Genomic DNA, 24,671 nt, shown 5'->3' on the forward strand with positions numbered 1-24,671 from the left:
AATCCATGTTTCCTGCATTTTCAGCATTATATCAGTGCAATTCAGGAGCTCAAACAAACTTAGGACACTGAGTTTTCAAGGGAAGTAATAGGTTTTCCCACACATTTAGGTGGGTGAAAACATTAAATTTTCAATATAGCATAGTGAATCAGAAGGAATAAGTAAAGGCTCTTCATTGACGCCACAAAAGACATCTATCAAACTATCAGCTAGTGTATAATCATCTTTGCAAAGTACTTAACCCAGAGGCCCTATAAAGAACCAAACCAATGCACAGAAACACAATCATCAGCTCCACTATGAACGAATTGATAAAATCAACAAAATTTCAATAAACACCACAATTTAACCAAATTCAAAGCAGATATGAATAACAAAAGCAGCAATGTCAAAATTCTTTAACCATGATCAATCCCAAAACACCAAGACCATTAATTTAAAAACACTATTTGAAAGCACACAGAGCCTAAATGATAACAAGAGCAGTTTTTCATTGTCCAATATTGTCAATATTGCCGTGTCCTGATCAAACTACCTCACTGTAACAATATCATCGATCTTCAAAATCATCCGCACACACTCTGTTGCCAGAGTGATAGCACTTGTGCTCACCAGCAGTGGCTGCACCACATTCTCCTCCAAGATGTTTGTAATCTGTCCCTTCCTCACATTGATTCCGGCATTGATCTCCCCTTGAGCATGACGGTTCCTAAGCTCGGTCACAATAGATATTGGGTTCAAGCCTGCGTTCTCAGCCAAGGTATAAGGAATAACTTCAAGAGCCTCTGCAAATGACCGGACACAGTAGCTCTCCATTCCCTGCAACACCTTTGCCCAAGCACCAAGCTGCCTCGATAGCTCAATCTCTGGAGCACCACCACCAGCAATCAAAAACCTCTTGTTCACCAAACACCTAACAACACACAAAGCATCGTGCAAACTCCGTTCTGCCTCATCTAGAACCAACATATTCGACCCACGAACAAGCACAGTCGTGGTCCGACCCATATCCTTAATGCCAGTGATTTTCACAATCTTCCCATCTCCAAGTGAAACCTCCTCAACACAATCCGCAAAACCCAACTTCTCTGCCCTGAAATGCTCAATATTTGCAATTGGCAAACAATTCAGAGTCTTTGTAATGAACTCAATTTCATCACGCTCCACATCCTTTATCACCAAAATCTTTGCTTTAGCAAGATAATGCAACGAGAGATCCGTCACTGCATCTCTCAATATACTCTTCTGAATCAGCAGAACGTTACAGCCAGTGGCCTTAATCTTCTTAATCATACCTAGAATATAATTTCTCTCTTCTTTCAATATCCGGTCCATTTGGGTATAATCGGAAACTACAATACTCTGCTCAATATCAGTCTTTGGAGGCGAAATCTGGAACTGAATCACTGCAATCTTAGCGTTCTCCACCCGGGTAGGCCCGCCAGCTGTGTGACTCACCTTCTTGTCGAAAACCAAGCCCTTGACCAACTCGGTGTCGTCCACAGTACCTCCCAGCTTTTTCACGATCTTGACGTCGCGGAGATCCACGAGGTCGGGCTTCGCCGGGTCGACGACGGAGAGCACTGCATCAACGGCAAGCGGAGCGAGCAGCGTCGAGTACTGGCTCACAACCTTGCTGTTAAGCGAAGTGCTGGCGGATTTAATCAATGATTCGCGGTCGGAGAGTTCCACCGGAACGGCCATGGCAGTGAGGACATCCACGGCCTTGATCGACGCCTTGTGGAGCGAATCTGAGATGATTGTTGGGTGAATGCCGTGCGAAAGAAGCGAGAGGCACTGCTTCAGTAGAGCGCCGGCGATGACAACCACGGTGGTAGTGCCATCGCCAGCAACAATATCCTGAGACTTAGAGAGCTCCACAAGCATCTTTGCCGCCGGCTGGAGCACCTCCATCTTGTTGAGAATGGTGGCGCCGTCGTTGGTAATGATAACCTCGCCGCTGGCGGTGGAAATCATCTTGTCCATGCCCTTGGGGCCCAAGCTGGTGCGGACGGCATCAGCCACAGCTCGTGCCGCGACGATGTTGGCTTGGCGGATGTCATCTTTGCGCTTGTTGTCAACGTAGCTCTCGGTCTTGGAGGAGCGCGCCAGAGGAGCCACGGGAGCCGCCATGGATAAAGGAGATTGAAGCTCAAAACCTTAACCCTAACCCTAGGTGGGTGGAAGTGTAAATTTAAGAGCAAAGCTGGGTGTATGTAAAACCCTAGAAACAGTTTGTTTTAGGGGCTTGAAAATGAAAAGAGGCGAAGCGGGAATGAGAACGGTGATAGTGAGAGAGTGTTAAGAGGGTGCTGGAAGGAATGTTAAATTACGGAAATAACCTTGGTAATTGAGAAGGCTTTTCTTTGTCTTGAGAAATTATCTAGGGTTTGTTTGAGCTTCTATATGACTATATCTAATTTATTCGATATTATAATTTACTTGTGACCCTTTTACTTGAGTTAATATATATATATATATATATATATACATTAACACCTTTTTTTTTTTTTTTTTATATAAAAATAAAATATTAACTTTTATTTATTTAAAACGTTAGGCAGATATAAAAAAAGAGTTGAAGACAGGATGAGAGTAAATATTTTATTTTAAAATTTTTAAGTGTTTTTGGTTTTTAATCTTTTTTTTCATGTATTTTCAGTTTTAATTGTATTTTTTTTATTTTTTAACATTCTTATTTTATTGTTGATGTCATCTTAAAAAAAAATTCATTCAATTTTATTAAAAAAAGAGAGAAGATAATAGGATTTATATGATGCAAAATATAAAATCACTATTAATTAGAAAAAATATTTTATTTATCACTTGAAGATAATAGAAAAAATTTATTCACAATAATTTGTATTTTATATTATATAATAAAAAATTTATGATATATTTATTTGTAAAACATTTTTATCATATTAAAATTATAAATTAATTTTAGATAATTTTATTTTATATTATAAAATAAAATGGTATTTCAGAAAATAATAGTTTTGACTTATGAAAAAATACATTTATTTTAAAATATTTTTAAATTAATGAAGATAAAGCTAATTTATTAAAATTATGAGTTTTTTTTTATATTTTTAAAATTAATGAGTCAAAATCTATTTTTTCCTATATATAAATATATAATATTTTTATGGAGAATAAGTGGATCAAATAAAAATTTATTCATAAAAATAGTTAAAAATGGTTTTGAATGACGGTTTTCAAAAATTATTTTTTAGGATGTATTTTCAAAAACTTGTTTACCAATGAAGCACTTTATTTCAAGGCGGAGCCCAAACTCAAACCTTAACCGAGCCCAGCCCAGCCCAGCCCAGCCCAGCTGTTTATGCTCGATTTGGCTCAATTTACGCCACAGAGAGTGGTTGGCAAATGGGCTTTCTTGGATTTATTATTTTATGAAACAGATATAACTATGAACTCCCTCCCCAAAACCCTTGGCAAGCGACAGCTTAAACCCTCTTCTCATTTCCCCACCACCTCTCTTCAACCACCAAGCCTAATTCCTCTCTTCTCTAAACCCCCAATTTCAGCAAAAATGCCACTAAAACCCTAAAACTACCGCCCCAAATCCGATTCCTACCATGCCCTACCCTTACGCCTCCATTTTTCAAGGTTGTTTCAGAACCACCATGTCTCTTAAACCCGTTCCTCTCCAATTCCACATCCGTCCTTACCACAAGACCCCCAAAATGTTCAGGCCTTTGCTCTTCACCCCAATGAGAGCCCATGTCTCTGCTGGCGGTTCCTTGTATCTGCGATCAGTGGTGGCGTGCTCGGCCTCTTCTGGTGCCTGTGCTCGGTCCCTGGAGCTTGATTGGCGGCAGAGGAATGTGGCCCTGCCCTATTTGTTTCATCAGAATTCGCGGTATGGTCGGTTTGCTTATGATGATTTTTCCGAGTATGACTCCGACCGTGAAGTAGAGTCGGCTCAGCAGCAGCAGATGGTAAGTTTATTGTACTCCTTTTTATGGAAAATTTTGCGGAAGTGTTTTTGTGTTTGCTTTGGAAAGCAAGATAAGTGCTTTTTGTTTGTGGAGTATATGCTGTGTTGGTGTTGGAGTTGGAGTTATAGAGAAATGAAGCAAAAGCAAGGAGATGGGAATGTTGGGAATTGTATTTTATGTAATTTCCTTTGAAATGTTTTGTTGAATAATGCTCTTTGATTGGCATTTTTTTTGTATGTAATTATTCATTTGTATATAGAGAAGTTTTCCATTCACTAATTGTGATAATTATAGTTTGGCTGCTGTTTTGCTATTCATTCTAGTAAGTATGAAGTATGGGATATAAGCTTGAGATGAGCGGAGAGTAGGTAGTTGGAAAGAGTTTGAGGGACTGGAAATTGTACTACGCTATAAAGCTATCACTGTTCTTTCATGTGGGGGTTTCTATATGTTCTTAATTATTCTTCTTTTTGACACAATACTGGGGTAGTCTACATCGTTCTTCATACACATATCTAGGAATGATCATTATGTATAACTTCAGGATATTCTAATTATTCCAATTTCACACCTTTCTGTGCATTCTTAAGAGTTCAGGAATTTTGTGTGCAATTGTATACACAAGCTAAGTAGGCACTGGCACATGACGTTAAGCTCAAGGTTTAGAGTTTCGTTCCAGGAATGACTTCATATTGGATACAACTATAATTTTGCACAAATGATGGAATGGTTTATTTGAAAGAAGAAAGTTGGGAAATGGAAAATAAATATGCTATGATATAAATTTGATGGAGCAAGTGTGTTTGAGGCTACTATATCAATCCACGAGGCAAACCATCATATGGAATAAGAGAGGGAAAAAGAATGCACTCATATATTAACTAAAACCTTTTTTTGACCCAGTTGGAAAGGCTAAATGATATCTTTTATAAGCAAATTGAATATATGTTAGATGGTGCCTAAAATAGGTGCAACCCTAGTACGTAAAAAGTTATGCAAGAAATACTTGAAAGAGGGAGACTACAACAAGGACCAATCCACAAGCTTGCATGAAGATCTCATCCCATCTCCATCTTATCAACAAAGTGTTGTGCTAGCGAAAGCTTCAATGCAAACATGTTGGTTCAACCAACCATGCCCACATCCATGGCTAGGAGAAAATAATTCCATTATACCATAGAGAATATTACAATGGATAGAAACTAAATACAACCGCCCTTGAAGCCTGACTCAAGTGATAAAGGGATGGGGGCAAAATTTTGTGGAGGTTTCAAGTTTCAAGTCCCAATGGGAACAAAAGTTTACCTAAAAATTAAAAATCAAATACTACTATTGGGTTCTTTAGACATCTCATATTTCTTTACTTCTTGTATCTACACCCTGAACCACAAGTTCCTTTGCTCCATCAAGTGTCTCCCATTCTTCCTCACATCTCTATCACCCTAAACAATCGACTCCACCTTCAACTAAACTTTCTTTGGTCATTTTCTTGTGTCACATTCTCCTCGATTCTTCGAGAGATCTTTAACTAAGGCCATGATATCGATTGTTGTGCCGGTGAAAGCTTGCAAACATGTTAGTTCAAGCACACAAAAGATAAAATAATCTGCATACCACACAGTTTTAATGTAATTTGGCCAACCATACCTACATTAATGGATGAGAGAGAAAATCATTTCACCATACCATAGAGAATATTATAGATGATAGAAACCAGATACAATTATTGGGTTCTTGAAACACCTTATGTTTCCCCACTCTTTGTATCTATATCCTAAACTACAAGTTTTCTCTCTCCACCGAGTGTCTCCCATTCTTCCTCACATCTTTATCCACTTCTTATAGTTTTTCACGCTTATCTCCATCTCATAACTTTTTCCCCTCATGACGTAGAATATTTATAGAAAATTTCCTTATAATTTTCCCTATTCTATAAAGGAATCTAATATTACAATGACATATGAATATAAAAAATATTCTATACAATATTCTTTACAAAGAAGAATTTATACCAATTAGGAATTTGAGACTTTTTCCAATGCATATAAAAGATACTCTCTCCCCCCTTGAATTTTTGGGCCAAACAAAGATTTGAGGAACGAGTCTTTAAGGTTCAGCTTTGACATATGCAAGCCTTGAAAAGTTCTTGGATTCCACCCCTTTTAAATACCTTAAAATGAACTTTAAGGGTTGTGCTCCATACTTTCTTTCTTCTCTTTCCTACTAAGCTTTTGCAAGCTAGATGGTCTTCTTCATTGTCTTTGCAACACTCAAGTGACACCTAAATTAAATTTACTCTCATAAATTAGGAGTTATCCTATAATGGTTAAGGGGTTGATTAGTTAATTCCTCATTTGTTTTGCATATATGACACCAATTAGCTTGGAGCACTCCTCTTTTCATCCATTGGTTGTAATTTGTAGATCTATATCAATTTAAAACAAAATTTCCTTGTTTTAGTGTTGAAATACTATTTTTCATGCTTGGACAATGTAGAGAGTTTCTTTTTTGAACCAGAAGGAAAGGTTGTGAATAAGGAAGGAGAGGATAGGGTGATTTGGATGGAGTCAAAGGATAAAATGTTTTTCTTTTTAATAAAAAAAGAATGAAACTTTCAAAGCCCTTAAGGTTTGGCTCAAGTGGTAAAGGGATGAGGAGGATTTGTGGGAGGTTCTAGGTTCAAGTCTTAATGAGGACAAAATTTACCTATTAAAAAAAAAAATGAAACTTTCAAAGCTTTATACTTTGTCTTGGAGACAAGGAGATCAATTCTTTTCCCAACGGAAGTAATTTGGAATTCCTTGATTTTGTCTAAAGTGAGTTTTTTTGCTTGGGAGGTGAGCTAAGGAAAAGTATTGGCCTTGGATCAAGCTTTAGAGGAGAGGGTTCTCCATGGCAAATAGATGCTTTCTTTGGAAGAATGAAGAAGCATCCATTGATCGCATTCTCTTTCACTATGCCAAGACAAGAGTTTTGTGGTAGTTGTTTTCTTTGTTTGATGTATCTTAGGTGATATCTTCCATGGTTAGAGAGACTCTCTTAGGACGACATGACTTTGACAAGCAACTCCTTTGTGCATTTTTTAGACAATATGAAAGAAAAGGAATAAAAAATCATTTGAAAATGAGGAGCATTCTGACCAAAGACTAAAAAACACTTTCCTTAGTAATCTTTTTCATGGGCTAAGTTGTATATAGAGAAATATTTATGCCTTTAATTGATTTTGTTAATTGGTTGGGTTCAGTGAAGGAGTAGTTTTTTGTAGTTTCCTCTTATTTGGTTATGACTTTTGGCAATTATTGTATACATCCAATGTACTTTGGCGCACTCTTTTTGGCATTTTTATATATTATACTCACTTTATTTACCTATATAAAAAAATGATTTTATAGTACATGATGTGGTTAGGTTCAGAGGGGTCTATGAGAGTCTTTGGGAATCTAGTTTGAAACTTTGAAGTTTGAAAATTATGTTTACTTATGTTTCATTCTTCTAAAAAAGCTGAAAATTTCAGCCATTTGGGTGAAATGATGATGATTTGTGGTCTTCATTGTACTTGTAACTTACATTGGCACATTAAGGCCACCCGCAGGGAGAAGACATATTTTTTGCTAAATCCATTGAGAACAGCCACACAAAGAATCAAGGAGATAAGAGAAAACAAACACCTTGCTGCTATTGAATATTCTGAAATAATAATCATCATCAATTGATGGCCTTATTTGCCCTAAATAAGCAAAATAAAAGAAAGAAGTACGGAATTTTTTGTGGGGTTGTTGTTTGTTCATTCTGGTGTCAGATCAATTTGTGACCCGTTTTCAACATGGATCTTGATTTTTTTCTTTTTCTTCCATTGCTTCAAAGCTGCTCATGCACCATGAATGAGTCAGCAGGAATTGGAATTCCGTAGTGCATTGTTGTTCTTATTCTAAATCTTCTCTAGATTACTTCTCCTGGCCTGTTGCCTATATAAAATATGAATTTGTTATAACTCACTTGCACTATTTTTTATTTGTTTTTCATTCATGATTATCAGCGTGCTTCCACCCATGAGAACATTGATGAGTGGAAATGGAAATTAACCATGCTTATCCGCAACAAAGATGAGCAAGAAGTGGTCTCAACAGAGAAAAAGGACAGACGTGATTTTGAGCAAATTTCAGCACTGGCAACCAGAATGGGCTTATATAGGTATTGTAAAACTTTGTAACATAAAATTCCATTGTGCTACTACCTTTATCCATTGTGTTTTGAAATTTGATTGACTTTGGCAGCTGTCAGTATTCAAGAGTTGTTGTCTTTAGTAAAGTTCCGCTGCCAAATTACAGATCTGATCTGGATGATAAGCGTCCACAGAGGGAGGTATTTTCTTGTAAACTAGCAACTTTATGTCAATTAATCCATTCAATAGTTTAATATGTGTAAGGAAGGTATTGGTCTGGGGAACATAAAAACTTTCCCTAAACATGTTTTAGTATGGCTGTCAAACTAAATTGAATTTGTGCATGTTTCTTATAAATATTTACTTCTGTATATAGCTGTGTGCTTAGTGTGATTCATGACATTCTTGAGAACCTACAGGTGGTGTTACCTTTTGGGTTGCAAAGAGAAGTTCATGCTCATCTTAAAGAATACCTTTCTCAAAAGTCTATGAGCAGGGAAAGTTTTTCAGATAAGACCTTGTCAAGGTCAATTGGTAACAGCAGTGTTACTGAGGAGGGATTTTATGAGCAACAGGAGCCCTTGACACAGACTAGTGTCGTCATGGAACGAATCCTCAAACGGAAAAGTTTGCAAATACGTAATCAACAACAAGATTGGCAGGTTTTTCTCATCCTGAAAATTTTAAGTACTTTCTTGGCCTATTGTTCTCATAAGGAGCACATTAAAAATAATTATTATCCTACCTAGAAATTTTTTTATTTTGATAGGTGTTATCCTACCTAGAAATAAATATAACTAATGCCATAATAAAATATTTGCATTATTTAGGTCCTGCTCTGCATTTGGCATGTCTCTATGCTGAATTTAGAAGGGTTTATATTTTTGAAATGTGGCTCTTGTTTTAATTCAAGTATCTCAGTGTTGCAATTGTGTTCATTTCTTCCTCATTTTCAAATCCACATGTTGATTTTAGGAAACTTTTAAATATTAGAAAAATAGAAGAACTCGTTAATGTCGATTTATTTCTTTTAGGCTTTTGAAGGACAACTATAGAAGCATTGGAAAAGATATCGGTGAAGTAAACACTAATTTATTTTTGAGCTTATAAATGGTTCATCTTCACAAAACCTATTGGACTTGCATACTAGTGTGATAAGCTTTGAGTCATGCTGACACTTTTGACGCGTAATCATACTGTGATATAGTATCTTTCTTTTGACTCCCGGATGAATTTTATACTGTCTTTGAAGTGATATAAGGCTGCAGCAGACATACATTCATACATATGTATATATATATTGTATGGAAAGGACAATGAGTCCTCCGGATCTAACCTTAATAGTTTTTTAATGCAAGGCCAGTTATGTGTGGTCCATGCTTCCATGTGGTCTTTATCTGCACCTTCTAGGTAACAATTTAAAATAATTTAAGTGAATGTGTCATGGGATTTGTCCACTGATACACTTGTTTTTATGAGGCAACATTTGATATTTCATTTTTTTTTTATCAGAAACAAAAACATTTTCATTAAGAGAGTAAACAAGAGAAGGATGAGAAGTTCATTCCTGAATACAAAACCTAATAAAAACAAACGAAAAGAAAAATAAACCAAAAGACATCAAAATGTCTCAACATTACTATTTTGACCCTTGTGATCTACATATTGAAATCCAATCAAGTTGAATAAAGTCGAGAGGAATGCCCTTGAAAGCTATAGTAGTAGATGTCCAAAAGATGAATAGAAATAAACTACGTCCCATAACGTTTCAAATGTCCTCCACTTATCCTCAAAGATCCTTTCATTTCTTTCTTGCCATACTATCCAAAATCTACGTAAGACAAACGATTTTCCATAGAACTTTGCCCTTATTTGTGCTCTCCAACCCCCTAAAAGAATGGTCAACATGTAACAAACAGTTCTAGGAGCAACCCAAACTAAATTGGCTAGTCTAAATAGTTTATGTCATAACTCCAAAGTCATCAAATAGTGTAAAAAGGGGTGATCTATCGATTCTCCACTACCCATACACAGCGATCAACAATTTGGACTAAGGGCTTTGAAAAGTCTTTGCACTTAAAGCACGACATTGGTATTAACCTTTTTGTTGGCCACTAACCAAGAAAACGCCTTGACCTTTTGGTGGGGCTTCCAAATGAAATTAGTAGGAGAGACGAGAACTATAGTTGATTGATTAGCTAACACTAGGAAAAAAGATTTGATCAAAATAAATCGAAAAGTGAAGATGATAAGCTCTCACACCTAGGAATGACGGTGATAGGTTAACACTATTAATTTTTTTTTTTTTTTTTTTTGATAGGCAAACACACAAAAAGCATATATTAGAAAAGGGCACCTTGAGGCTGACCCAAAAGCATATAGGGAGTATACAAGAGGTGCCAAAGGGCACAAAAAGAAGAGGAAATACAATATTAGCCCTCAACTAGCACCTAGCCAATAAAAAAAACTGAGTAAAGGGAGAGGACCATCATTTACAACCAACTTAGTCCACAACCAAAGGTTACATACAAAAGAATTTTTCAACCTATGCATCGAAAACTCCTCATTATCAAAAGCAATCCTATTTCTTTCCTTCCAAACCGCCCAAAAAATACACAAAGGGGCTGTCTTCCACACCTTTCTGCGCTTTTTGCCCAAGTTAAAGCCACACCAACCACTAAGGGTATCTTTAATCGAAAAAGGAAGGGCCCAAGTAACACCAAAAAGAGCAAACAATAACTCCTATAACACTCTTGCCTTGGAGCACTGAATAAGAATATGATCAATTGACTCTTCTTCCTCACAGCAAAGGAAGCATCTTTTAGCTAGAAACCGGCCTCTCTTTTTAAGTTGATCCAAAGTTAGCACCTAACCCCAAGAAGCTTCCCAAGCAAAGAAACACACTTTAGTAGGCACACAAGGATTCCATATAATGCTGATAGGGAACTGAACAACTCTTCTTGAAACTAGAGTACTATAAAGAGATTTAATTGAGAAAATCCCATCCTTAGTCTCTTTCCATAGCATTCTATCTTCCATAAGAGGATTAAGCCTCTTACCCCGGATTGACAAAAGTAATCTCTCCACCTCCTCCACCTTCCAGTCATTAAAGGGCCTAGAAAAGTTAGGACTCCAAACCCCTTCTTCTTCTGAATGATCCCACAACTCCTCTAATCAAGCCTCTTTATATGATGCAAAGACATACAAAGAGGGGAAGGAATTACAGAGAGTGAAATTCCCACACCAATTATCTTTCCAAAATTTCACCCTTCTACCATTCCTTATAGAAAAGACCACTTTGTTTTGCAAAAGAGCGCCTTCCTTCCTTATGTCCTTCCAAAAGCCTACTCCAAAACCCTCCCTAACATCTCTAGTATACCAACCCCCTTCTTCCTCCCCGAACTTCCTACTAATGATGCTCCTCCAAAGAGTTTCCCTTTCATTCGCAAAGCGCCAATTCCACTTACATAAAAGGACCCTATTGAGAGTAGAGAAACGTCTAACTCACAAACCACCCTTCCTTTTATCCAAACACACGGAATCTCATTTTACTAGATGAGGCTTCCTCTCCAAAGCTCTCCCTCCTCACAAAAAATCCCTTTGAATTTTTTCTAGTCTTAAACTAACCACTCTAGGAATTTGTAGTAGAGACATCAAGTATATGGGCATACTTGATAAGGTGCTACGAATTAGAGTAATTCTCCCGCCTTTGGAGATAAATTGTCTTTTCCACATGACAAGCCTTTTCTGGAATCTCTCTTCCACCCCATCCCAAACGGCCACGGACTTGTGATTCGCCCCCAAAGGGATCCCCAAGTAAGAAGTTGGCAGCCTTCCCACTTTACAATCAACCTCAAGAGCCAAAACCTCCAGATTCTCTACTCTCCCAACCGACAAGATTTCGCTCTTATCCAAATTGATTCTCAAACCTGATATGGCTTCAAACCACATCAACAACCAGCTTAAATAAGCCATCTGGTCTTAGGATATATCACAAAAAACTAAAATATCGTTGGCGAACAGCAAATGAGATACCAAAGCCCCATCTCCGCTTCTTCCTTTTATCCTACAGCCTGAAAGAAACCCCCCTCTCACTGCCCTAAGGATGAGCCTACTAAGGGCCTCCATCCCAATCACAAAAGGATAGGGAGAAAGTGGATCCCCCTGACGCAATCCCCTTGAACTGTTGAAGAAACCCGTTGGAGTACCATTGATTAAAACAGAAAATGTTGCTGTGGAAATGCACCAGGATATCCAACCAGCCCACTTCTCCCCAAAACCCATTCTTTGCAATACCAACAGCAAGAAATTCCAGTTTAGGTGATTGTAAGCCTTCTTTATATCCAACTTGCACAACACCCCACTCTCATTTCTTTTCAGCATCGAGTCTATTGCCTCATTGGCAATTAGGGCAGCATCAAGAATCTGTCTTCCTTCAACGAAAGCATTTTGAGCTGAAGACACTACCTTTCCCACAACCTTCTTAAGCCTATTAGCTAACACTTTTGCCAACAGTTTATACAACCCCCCTACCAAACTAATCGGTCTAAAATCTCTAAGGTACTCCGCACTCGCCTTTTTAGGGACAAGGACCAGGAAAGTTGAGTTCAGACTCTTTACGAATCTGCCATGCTCGTGGAATTCCTTCAAAAAGCCCATAACCTCTTTTTTCACAAACTCCCAACTAAACTACCAAAAGCTGAGAGAGAAACCGTCTGGACCAAGAGCCTTGTCCCCATTCAGATCTGAGAGGGCAGAGAAGACCTCTTCCTCTGAAAAAGCCTCCTCCAATCTAGCTGCATCCTCACCATCAATCCTATTAAAATCCAACCCTTCCATAGATGGGTGCCATTCACCAGGATCTGTTAGAAGGTTCTTAAAGGCTCCAACCACCCCCCCTTTAATTTCCTGCTCCTCTGTTAACCAGGTTCCATTAACCTTTATCTTAGACAAACAATTTTTCCTTCTGTGGGAGTTGGCCATCTTATGAAAGAAACCAGTATTTTTGTCACCCTCCCTCAACCACACTTCTCTTGATTTTTGCCTCCAAGAAATCTCCTCCATGAGAGCCCATTTCTCAAAATCCCCCTTTGCTTCCTTTCTAGCTTCCAACTCCTCCATAGATAATATACGCATCTTCTCCTGAGTATCCCAGAAAGCCACTTTGTCCAAGGCCAATCTTTTATTCATTCCCACCTTCCCAAAACATCCTTGTTCCAAGATTTTAAGATGACCTTCAGAGCGTTCAATTTCTCTGCAAGGATGAAACTGAAGGAACCACTGAATCTTAAACCTTGCCACTACCGCTTTAGCAAATCCTTAAAACCCTCCTCCTTGAGGGGCTGCACCTCCCAAGACTAAACCCCTGTGAAGCTGAAGGACTGGAGGTGCCCTTCACTGTGGAGGAGATTCACTCTGCCTTGATGGACATGAATGGAGACAAAGCTCCTGGGCCAGACGGGTTTACAGGGGCTTTTTGGCAAACGTGTTGGGATTTCGTGAAGGAGGAGATCTTGGAGCTGTTCAAGGAGTTTTTTGTGCAAAAATCTTTTGCAAAGAGTCTCAACACCACCTTTTTGGTCCTCATTCCTAAGAAAGGGGGAGCGGAGGATCTTGGGGATTTTCGGCCAATTAGCTTGCTAGGGGGACTGTACAAACTCATGGCCAAGGTGTTAGCTAACAGATTGAAAAAGGTCTTAGGAAAGGTAGTCTCTTTGGATCAGAACGCTTTTGTGAGGGGGCGGCAGATTTTGGATGCATCTCTTATAGCTAATGAGGTGATCGACTTCTGGTACAAGCGTAAGGAGAAGGGGCTGATCTGCAAATTGGACATTGAAAAGGCCTACGACAACATCAACTGGAATTTCCTTATGAAGGTCTTGAAAAAGATGGGATTTGGGACTCGGTGGATGGAGTGGATTTGGTGGTGCATCTCCACTGCCAAGTTCTCTATCCTGGTTAATGGGGTTCCAACAGGTTTTTTCTCGAGCTCCAAGGGGCTGCGTTAGGGTGATCTCCTTTCCCCCTATCTCTTTGTCTTGGGTATGGAGGTGTTGAGTGCACTCTTAAGAAGGGCTGTTGGGGGGGGGGGGGGGGGGGGGGTTCGTCTCAGGGTGCAGCCTTAGGGGTAGAGGGAGGCTGGATATGGAGGTATCCCATTTACTCTTTGCGGATGACACAATCATATTTTGTGAAGCTAAGAAAGAGTATCTAACCGCTTTAAGCTGGATCTTGGCTTGGTTTGAGGCAGCGTCTGGGCTAAGAATAAACCTAGCTAAAAGCGAGTTAATCCCTATTGGGGAGGTTGAAGAAATTGAGGAGATGGCAGTGGAGCTTGGGTGCAAAGTGGGAGCTCTTCCCTCAGTTTATTTGGGGCTGCCCCTTGGAGCCCATCACAAGGCTATATCAATGTGGGATGGGGTGGAAGAAAGAATGAGGAGAAGATTAGCTCTTTGGAAAAGACAATACATTTCTAAGGGCGGGAGAATCACCCTTATCAAGAGCACCTTGGCTAGCATTCCTATATATCAATTGTCCCTTTTCCGGATGCCCAAGTTAGTAGTGAAAAGGCTGGAAAAAATGCAAAGAGACTTTCTTTGGGGAGGGGGGCGAATGGAAAGGAAAGTACATCTTATTAATTGGGAGGTGGTGTGTACCCAAAAGGAGAATGGAGGGCTTGGTTTAAGGAAGATTGATTTTCTTAATAGAGCCTTATTGAGTAAGTGGATTTGGAGGTTTGCCTTTGATGAGGATATTCTTTGGAAGAAAGTGATTGGGGTGAAATATGGTCAAGAGGGCCTTGGGTGGAGGACAAATGAAGCTCGTGGGGCGTTTGGGGTCGGGGTTTGGAAGGAGATTTTGAAGGAGGCAAATTGGTGTTGGGATAACATAAGTTTTAAGGTGGGCAAGGGGACTAAAGTAAAATTTTGGACGGATCTATGGTGTGGTGAGGAGGTGCTGTCCAGAATTTTCCCCCAGTTATACACTTTGGCGGTGCATAAAAATGCAACAATCAACGAGGTTTGGGACTCTAGCCTTGGTCAAGGGGGTTGGAATATCAGATTTGCTAGGGACTCAAATGATTGGGAGTTGGATTTAATAGGAGCTTTGTTCAACATGTTGAGGGACGTCAAGATCTCCCAAGAAGAGGATTTGGTGGTTTGGAGAGGCGGAGGTAAAGGTATTTTTGGAGTCAGACACGCTTACAATCTGCTGGCTGCTCCTAATACCCTTGCCTTCCCAGTTAAATGCATTTGGGTGAACATGGTCCCTACTAAAGCTACCTTTTTTACTTGGGAAGCTACATGGGGGAAGATCCTTACTTTGGATAGGCTCCAAAGACGAGGGTGGCAGCTTCCTAATTGCTGTTTTTTGTGCGGTTGTGAAGAGGAAAGTGTAAATCACATTCTTTTACATTGTATAGTGGCTAGGGTTCTTTGGGATATCATCCTTGCCTTGTTTGGTGTTCATTGGGTGTTCCCAGAGACGGTCTTACAGTTTTTACTTAGTTGGAGGGGCTCCTTTGTGGGGAAAAAGAGGAAAAAAATCTGGAATTCCATACCGGTGTGTATTTTTTGGACGGTTTGGAAGGAGAGAAATAGATTAGCCTTTAGGGGGGGCTCGTTAGACATACAGAAACTCAAAAATTATTTTGTTTGTAATTTGTGGAGTTGGGCTAGATTGTACATGGGAGAGGAGTCCTCTTCGCTTTTAACCTTTTTGGAGTGGCTAGCGGCTTATTAGGGGCCGTTTGGGGCTGCTTGTTTCTGTTGTTTTTTAGGGTGTGGCTGCGTTTGTATACTCCCTGTATGCTTTATGGCGGTTTGCCCTTTAGTGCAATTTATGCTTACTTATCAAAAAAAAAATGCCCTCTCCACACCCCTCCCCCATCCAATAGGATGGGAAAATGATCCGACACTGGCCTAGGAAGAGTACTCTGCACCACCCCATTAAAATAGCCCTCCAGTCCTTCGACACCAAAAATCGATCAAGTCTTGACATGGATTGACTGTTCAACCCTCCACTCTAGGTAAATGGACCCCCCTGAAGAGGGAGATCCCTCAAGTCTAGGTCATCGATCACCTCCGAGAATCTTCTCATTGAAGAAGACACTCTGCCTCCTCTTCTACGCTCATTCGGAAATCTGATCATATTAAAATCTCCTCCAATACACCATGGATCATTCCAAAGCCCGCGGATGGCCCCTAATTCTTCCCAAAAAAACTCTCTATATCTTTTCAAAGTAGGACCATACACTCCTGAAAAAAGTCCATCTGAATCCATCTTCAACATTCTTGAAACGACAAGAAATGGAAAAAAGACCCACCTCCATCCCCATTAGCTCTAACACTCTATTATCCAAGAATACTACCACCCCTCCAGCTGCACCCCTGGCATTCAAAGCTCCCCACTCCAAAAATCTCCCCACTCCTAGGCTTCGCACCACCCCTAAAGACATCTTGATCATTTTAGTCTCCTGAAGGCAAACTAAATCCACTTTTTGGGATCTAATTAAGGCTTTAATTAATTTCCTCTTATTTCTGTCATTCACCCCTCGAACATTCCAAGATAAAATTTTAATCTTCATTTAAAACACAAAGCTCTGTCCCCTCCTCTTCTATCCGACCCTTTCTTTCTGCTCTCTCCATCGTAATTAATTGAACATTCTAACTTTTTTACTTCCCGATCAAACCTAGTCAGTCCTAGAGTTCCCTTTTTCTTGCCTTGATCTCTTCTGGTTTTCAATCTTAGTAGCAATTTTAGGATTTCCTCTTCAACGCCTTCTCTCGAGAACCCCAACGACTTGCTGAATTTCACCAAACTACTTTCATCCCACTTACTACTAGGAATCTCCCTTTCTTGCATCTCCTCAACAGCATCCGGCTTATTACCCTTAGACTTTTCCTCATCTGAGTCCATCACCCATGGACTACCATCCTTCAACACTGCGCACAATGGGGCTTGAAACCCAACACCTTCAATAGTCTCATCCAATCCCGAAGGGCCCCTCACCACCAAAGCCCGATCACACCCAGAAGAAGGAGTAGAAGAGAAGAAGTCCCAGACCCCCCCAACGTCAGCGAGATATGGCTCGTACTTGGATGCCTCGACTGTCAGCGCTTCGTCAGTTATCAGCGCCCTAGATTTCGTTGGAAAAGCCTCTGAAACCCTCCAATCCCCTTCGTGACAGTAGGCGACCCCTGCGTCCTCTCTAACACGAGCTCGAGAAGCCTCCTCTATAGCCCTAGCTTCCATCTCCGCTTCCTCAGAAAGGGAGTGAGCCCTAACTCCTTTTATCCCCTCTATCGCATGTCCAAAGCCCATTTCGGACGTACCCTCACAGCCCACAAATGAGCCCTTGATGTAAAAGGGCCTCTCTTCATAGCCCATATGCCACTCTTTTAAAATAATGGACCTTGCATCCACCAGCCCATGCACCTGGGCCACCTCACAAGCTGACTTATAACTTTCCCCCCCAAGCCCGCATCTAAACTAGGCCTCCCCAAGAACAGGCCCAACTTTAGGAACAACGGGCCCTAACCCAAATCCACCCCCTTTGACCACTTTACCTGCACCTTGACCCCTATTCCCTAACCTATCCTCTCCATCAGTCGCCTCCATACCAGGCCCTCTTGCAGCGAGGTCAGAGGAGAAGACTGTAGCTCCTTTTGAGGAACTTCCACAGGGTGGCTCATCCTGTACTCCAGTCTGCACCATGAGCTGCGCCTCCTTCTCCAACACACTTCCTCTGCACACGACACGTGATCCACTCCCTGCTTCTTCATTCTCTGTATCACCCTTCCCATACACGCTTCCCGCCGGCACCACCTGAGAAAACCAAGGCGGGGTTTCCCACCACAGCTGGACTGAAAAACACCCCGACCCCACCACCAACTGGACGGAGGTAGGTAAATCCCTGCCGACAACCTTCACCAACAATCTAGCCCATTGCAATTCAACCATAAAATCCGTATTTTCGTCCACTGCAATGAGACCACCACAGCCATCCCCTATCAATTTAAACACCTTGCGGCTCCATAGATGAAGAGGAAGACCCACCACTCTCATCCAAGCCTTGTTAGCATTGGCTCCATTACAAAAACACCCCACCTCCGGGTGCCATTTTTCCAAAAATAAGACATTGTCTTTCATCCTTCTCTTCTCTCTCAACAGAACACGCTTGACTTCACTTAAACATTCAAACTCAAGAGCAAAAGCCCTCTTCCCAAAATAGCGATCCAACTGCTCAAGTGTTTTTGGCTTCACCCTCCTTCCAAACTCCAACCAGACCTTATCTCCTAATCTACCCGTTTTCGATTTTGCTACGTCCGCATAGGTCCTTGGTTCTAGTTCCTTTTCCTTCTTCAACACCTCACTATACAGAGGATTCTTTAAGCCTCCAATGGGAACTACCCCAACCTCTCTCAACTTCTCTACCAAAATATTCCACCCTCCAGACAACCCCTTCCCTTCTGGAAAAATTAAGCAAAAACGTTTTGCCTCTAAATCACGAACATAGCAAAGGAGAAATCTTCCCGCCTCATTTGAACGACGCTCCAACCTGTACTTCCTTCCCTTCTCCTCCCAGGCAAGAGACCAGCCTCTATCATCTCTACCTCTGCAACAAGTCTCAATTCCAGCCAGCAACCTACTAAGACTTACATCCCAAAATCTGATCCAAGATGTTATTCCTTTGCATCTCTCCCAAATGCACCCTCTCAGCTTACCTCCTACTTCATTAATCAAGATCTCTAAAGATTTTGACTCCACAGCAAACCAACTTCTTCCACCCCTAGGAACTTCCTTCATTCTTCCACAGGGCCCTGAGAACAACACTATTAAAAATAGACATGAGTCTTTCAATATCCTCTATCTTTGAATTCGTGATGCGTTGCTGAAAGTTAAAATTCCGAGTAAGCGGGGGAACAAGTCAAGGATAGATGAAATAGGAGAATTTTGAATCGATAAAACTCTGCAAAGACTCAGAAATTGCAAATTCAAAGGTTGATTATCTCACCACAAGTCTTCCTAGAAACGGATATTTCATAATTTTACTTTTAACATTTGAAAAATCAATCAATCACATGTCAATTGCTAACTGGCTATGTTTTTTGCAATTGATTTCTGCTTATAGACCCCCATTTGCTGGGGTAGTATGTTGGTCGTTTTGGTGTTTTCATGTGTACCACTAATTAATAAATATTCTTTTTCATTTTTTTCCCTTTCAAGGATTCTATCATCCCTTGATGAAGAGTTCTGCATTTGTGTTAGTGGATCAATATGCCATGCACATTTGGTTTCAGAGGGAGGAGTCAAGATTGGTTAATGTACATTCTGATTATTCTTTAATTTTTAACACAATATTAGTCAACAGTGGCTGTTTATCTATCTGTTTCTAAGTTTTTCTATATTTTACCTTTTAGTCATGCAAGTATGCTTTGTGCATGTATTTGATTGTTCACTTTTAACTTCATAAGTCAAAATGTTGTTGACAAGTATCAGATCTTCTATAGGAATCTTCAGAAGGCCAAAAGATGCAAGAGTTTCGCAGAAGTCTCCCTGCATACAAAGAGAGAGAGGCATTATTAAATGCCATTTCACAAAATCAGGTGCTTTATGCTTTTTCATTTGTTTTAGTTGGCTTGGGTTGCCTACATTACATTTATTTTTATTTTTGTACTAACACTTGGCTCCAGAGGAGTTATAAAAAGGCATTGTTTATTAAGGTTTTAGAAGTAAATGTAGGCTGAAATCCTTCTTAACATCTCATAGGGTTTTCCCCCCTTCTTTTTGAGGTTGTGAAGAAATCAAGGTAGCTTTTATCTATTGTTCCAATAAAAGCACTAGTTTCATTTGGGAAGTTGACAACTGTCTTTGTGGCATGAATTATGGTATTCAATCTTATAACTAATACATTAGTGAGTCTCATACTACATTTGTTTCTTCTCAATGGAGACCAGCCTAGTTTCTTTCTCTTTTCTATACAATAATTCCTAGAGTAGTTAAAATAGTTGTTGCATCAATTATGAAAACCTTTCTTGTGCACCAATTCTTTTTGGGCTTTTAATATATTATCTTCTTTGCCCATAAAACAAAAAATCATTTATGAAAAACTTGGGGACAGGATGACTTTATGCATATGATCTTAATGCCAATAATGGCTTAATCTTTCAAGATTTCTTCGTCATTGTTACTATGTTTTAACTGCTGATTTTATCTCTTTGAAATAATTTGTTATGCTATTTACCAATTTATCAGTGTCTCTAGAAAGTGGTTGATAGTTTGAAACTGCCAAACTTTTACTGCAAAACCTATTTCAAAGCGTAAAGCTTCAGCTGTTCATTGAAAATACTCTATGTTCAGTTTCTCATGGCATGAATAATAAGTTTAAAGTTTGAGAACTTTTTCCCTTAAATTTTCTTGTTCAATAATGATATTCTGTGACAAGGACATTTTTCCCCCCTTATATCTGATGGGTTTTTGGATAGGGAAAACTAAGATGTAAGGGGGGGGAAAAGAAGTTTCAATGTTAATGAATTTGACCTTGACATTTTGTCTTTGCCTTTTGGACTCGTACATGTAATTTTGCTTTATTGAGTCCAGTCCAACAATTATTGATGTAGGACAACCCTCAAATGGATGTCTACAATCAAGTTGGTGGGTTAGGGTTTTTATCTTTTAGGGTTCAAGGAGAGGAATAAAGGATGAAGTTTATGACAACAAAAAAATAAAATAAAAACATAGAGAAAGAAGGTTAAAAGAAGAATGGATAGAAACCTTAGAATCTTACTAAGGTCTTCTAGGAATCTCACTTAGAATGAAATCAATGTAATCTGACTAATGAGACTTGCGAAGTATGCAAAAAAAATCATAGCTCGTCAATGTGCCTAGTTGGTTAGGACGAATGGCAGAATGTGTGGCAGAGGCGTATGGTCTTGGGTTCAATTCCTGCCATTGGTTTAATGTCATGGATGATTCGGTTTTGGTTGTGGTGGGCGTGATCCGTACCTCGAGGTTTGGTTCCCTATAGAGAGTTCAAAAGACTCGTCCGTGAAAGGTTCATCGATTATAAAAAAAATATATATATAATATTATTAGTCATCATTACTTAATCCCATTTTTCATCAATGAGCCTTATTTATAGGTTTTAGAAAATCTTGGAATTTGAATAAAACTATGAAAAAGTAAACCTAACCTATTTAGTAACTAATTGAGACCCTCATTTCTTTCCTAAAACTTCTAAATTAAAAGAAATAAAAAACTTACTTTTTAGAATTAGAAACTTCTTATAATAAAGTTTCTAATAAAGAAGGCTTCTAAATTATAAGAACTCAAAATAGAAACTCTAAAGTAAAAAGATTATTTTAGAAAATAGAAAGTTAAAAAATTTGTGAAGGCAAATTCTAAAACCTTCCAAATTCTAAATAACACTCAAATACCAATTATTAATTAATTATGACACCTGCAAAATTACTTGAATACCCTTGCTAGAGGAGTTTAGGATTTCTTAGTCTTTCAATCCTTTCTTTGAGTAGATCTTGAAGATTCATCCTCATCAATTACTAGTCTCTTTTAGTCTCAATTTCCTAGAAGTGGCATTTTACCCCTGTATTGGCATGTTTTGTTGGTAATTTTGGTAATGGTGCTGTCTATTTTGTGAGAGGATGATGTTTGACTAAAAAATTAGGGTATTGGATGTGTAACACTGTTGCATTGGGAAGGCTATTGAATCATGATTCTAAATATCAGTACTTTTGGGCATTGAAAACAATATAATGGGTAGGAGAACCTATCTTTGTAAAAAAAAATGACACAAATTTTAGAAGTAGAAACTGTTGGCAATAGTAAGAAAACTGTCAATAACATAATATCGTGATGAAGTCAAAATAAATAAATAATTTTTTTAAATGCATATCACTTTCAGCATAAGTTTGAGATTTCACAGTATCATTTTTTGTCTTTGAAACTTGTAAAAGAAAAAAAAACTTTGAACACAATTAAGAAAATGTTTTCAAGCCCTTAAGTAAGAGAAGATTTGACAACAAGAGTTCTTGAGGGTTTAATAATTGGCACTTGTGCTAATATCTTTGGCTCTTATTAACATATATTAGCTAATACAGCTCCATAAAGCATTCATATAGTGTTTTCTAACCCTGGTGTATCACAAAGTTAGCTTGGGTTAGAGGAGGAGGTCTTTGGGTTTAATAATTACATCCTTGTTGAGAAAATTGGAAGCCAAAAACGGTTGTAGAGTGGCAGTCTCAAGTATTAAGAAGAGGTCTTTCCTTGCGTCTCGCTTTGATAGGGAGCTCCAGAAGTTGGAGTGCTCGGTTAACTCCATCAAGTGCAAGAAGAGAGGGGTAGCCAGAAGAGCGGGTGAGATTTGGATTCTGAGTGTCTAGGCTTAGAGATAAGGTGGGGGCCGGGATGTGGGGAAGAGGAGGAAGAATGAATTCTCTTCAAAACTTGAAAGAGATTCAAAGAAGTTGGATTGTTTTATTTTTACAAATGGGTGAAGGTAGTTGCATTAGGTAGCGGCTGGGAAAAGTAGGATTTGCTGATGTGGGAAGTTGATGCTCACATTTTGGGTGCTGTGAAGACTTTGGTTAAATATCAGACTGCGGTCTGGGTTTGCCTGCAAATAGGTCATATGGAAGATCTCTCTTTTTCTACCTCTTTAGGACATTGTTTTTGTTTCATGCTGTGGTTTGTTGTTCCTCTTTTCCTTTGCTTGCCTTTTGGTGCTTTCTGCATATTTCATGTGTACTTTGTGTGCCATTTCCAAGCACTTTTAATATATTTGCCTATTTTCCTATCGGACAAAAAAACCCTGATGTATCACAGGGTATCTGCATTTGATGGTCCTATCTAAAACCAAGTGCATCATATAAATGTGGGTTGTGGACTGGCCACCAGATTACGACTATGCTAGTTTCTTAGATGTTATTATATCTAGTGATGGTGATATTTTCTTATTTAAAACTGATGGGTTGTGTTTCTATTAATTTCACAGGTGGTTGTAGTCTCAGGTGAAACTGGTTGTGGTAAGACCACACAACTCCCTCAGTACATTTTAGAATCTGAGATTGAAGCTGCTCGTGGAGCTTTCTGTAGTATTATTTGTACTCAGCCTAGACGAATATCAGCTATGTCTGTCTCTGAAAGAGTTGCTGCAGAGAGAGGTGAAAAACTGGGAGAATCTGTAAGTTTCTGATTGCATTTTAGGAATCTTGCTTCTGATCATTTTGATCTGTCTAAGACTAATGTAAAAATACCTATAAAAAAAAGAGAAGAAGATTAATGTAAAAATATCTCCATTTCATGATCTTTTCTAAAGGTTGGTTATAAAGTTCGGCTGGAGGGAATGAAAGGGAGGGACACTCGCCTTCTTTTTTGCACTACTGGCATATTATTGAGAAGATTACTTGTTGACAGAAATTTGAAGGGTGTAACTCATGTTATCGTCGATGAGATTCATGAACGTGGAATGAATGAAGGTAATATTCAAATTGACTGAATGTCATTATTTGGTGTTTCAATTTCTTATGGTAGTCTGCATTTATTTCAGATTTTCTCCTTATTGTCCTAAAAGACCTGCTTCCTCGTCGGCCAGAATTGAGGCTGATTCTGATGAGTGCAACTCTTAATGCTGAGCTTTTTTCCTCCTACTTTGGTGGTGCTCCAAGTATCCATATTCCTGTAAGTTTAAGATGCCATTATCATTTGCATTAAGCACTAGTCCCATTTTTTCATTTCTTTCCCCAATCAATGAAGAGATCCAGGTGGAATTGTCACTCACAACATAAGAAAAATAAGGAGAAATGTTAGAATTGAGAAGAGAATTTGATTTGATGGTTGATTCCTAATGTGATTTTATCATTGACTTGTTAGGGAGTATTAACAGATCAATCTTATATTTACTTCTCATTTGTGAAGAGGGTTTTTTCCTTTTACAAACTGGGTTTTGTCTCATTTAATGGGGTCCTGTCTCTTGTTGCTCTTTGTTGTTTCTCTTTTCTTTCCCAGCTGTTAGCCTTCTTTTTAAGCTGGATTGAAGGACTGCTCTTCCCTATATTTTGTTCTACACTAATGAAGTTTTATTTCCTACTGGGGAAAGAATCGTTAAATGCTTTGGCTGTGAACACCAAACTTTTGACAAACTTATGTCATTTGAATCTAGAAAAATTGTGAGTTGTGCTAAGCTCTCCTCTGGAGGGGATGTTGGCTTTTGTCAGCCAAGTTCAGTGAGGAAATTACTAAGGTTTATTTAGGAAGCAGTGTGCTGCTTGAATGCCAAGGATGCTGTGAAAAGTTGACAAACGTTTCCCTATGCATTCATGCCATGATTAAGTGCATGGGAAGAATCTAACAGAAAGAATAAAGTCAAGTAGCGTGCATGCCCACCCAAAACTAAGTGAAAGAAGAATTGAATGATGAAGTGATCGCAATTCAGACTAAGGAAGTGAAAAAGGCATAGATAGTGTTTTTATAAAAAAACACATTAGATCTTTCCTATTAATTAAAAAATCAAGATGGATGTCACATTC

At 39.0% G+C, this 24,671-nt stretch overlaps 2 protein-coding genes across 2 annotated transcripts in view; one reads left to right on the plus strand and one right to left on the minus strand.

The window, feature by feature from the left end:
- Window positions 1–344: 344 nt before the first annotated feature.
- Window positions 345–2,266, minus strand: LOC117904927 (T-complex protein 1 subunit delta). The gene has a single exon (XM_034817749.1). It carries the CDS (start codon window positions 2,131–2,133, stop codon window positions 532–534), a length of 1,602 nt encoding a protein of 533 aa, XP_034673640.1. The 5' UTR covers window positions 2,134–2,266; the 3' UTR covers window positions 345–531.
- Window positions 2,267–3,440: 1,174 nt separating this feature from the next.
- LOC117934376 (DExH-box ATP-dependent RNA helicase DExH3-like) overlaps window positions 3,441–24,671 on the plus strand; it is a 43,673-nt gene continuing 22,442 nt past the window's right edge. Inside the window, 8 exon segments of the mRNA XM_034856026.1 lie at window positions 3,441–3,962; window positions 7,999–8,153; window positions 8,237–8,324; window positions 8,544–8,786; window positions 19,638–19,733; window positions 23,138–23,326; window positions 23,462–23,621; window positions 23,693–23,823. Of these exon segments, the coding sequence (XP_034711917.1) occupies window positions 3,600–3,962; window positions 7,999–8,153; window positions 8,237–8,324; window positions 8,544–8,786; window positions 19,638–19,733; window positions 23,138–23,326; window positions 23,462–23,621; window positions 23,693–23,823 (1,425 nt within the window). The 5' untranslated portion in view covers window positions 3,441–3,599.

Source organism: Vitis riparia, chromosome 17, assembly GCF_004353265.1.
Source record: "Vitis riparia cultivar Riparia Gloire de Montpellier isolate 1030 chromosome 17, EGFV_Vit.rip_1.0, whole genome shotgun sequence".
NCBI lineage: Eukaryota > Viridiplantae > Streptophyta > Magnoliopsida > Vitales > Vitaceae > Vitis > Vitis riparia.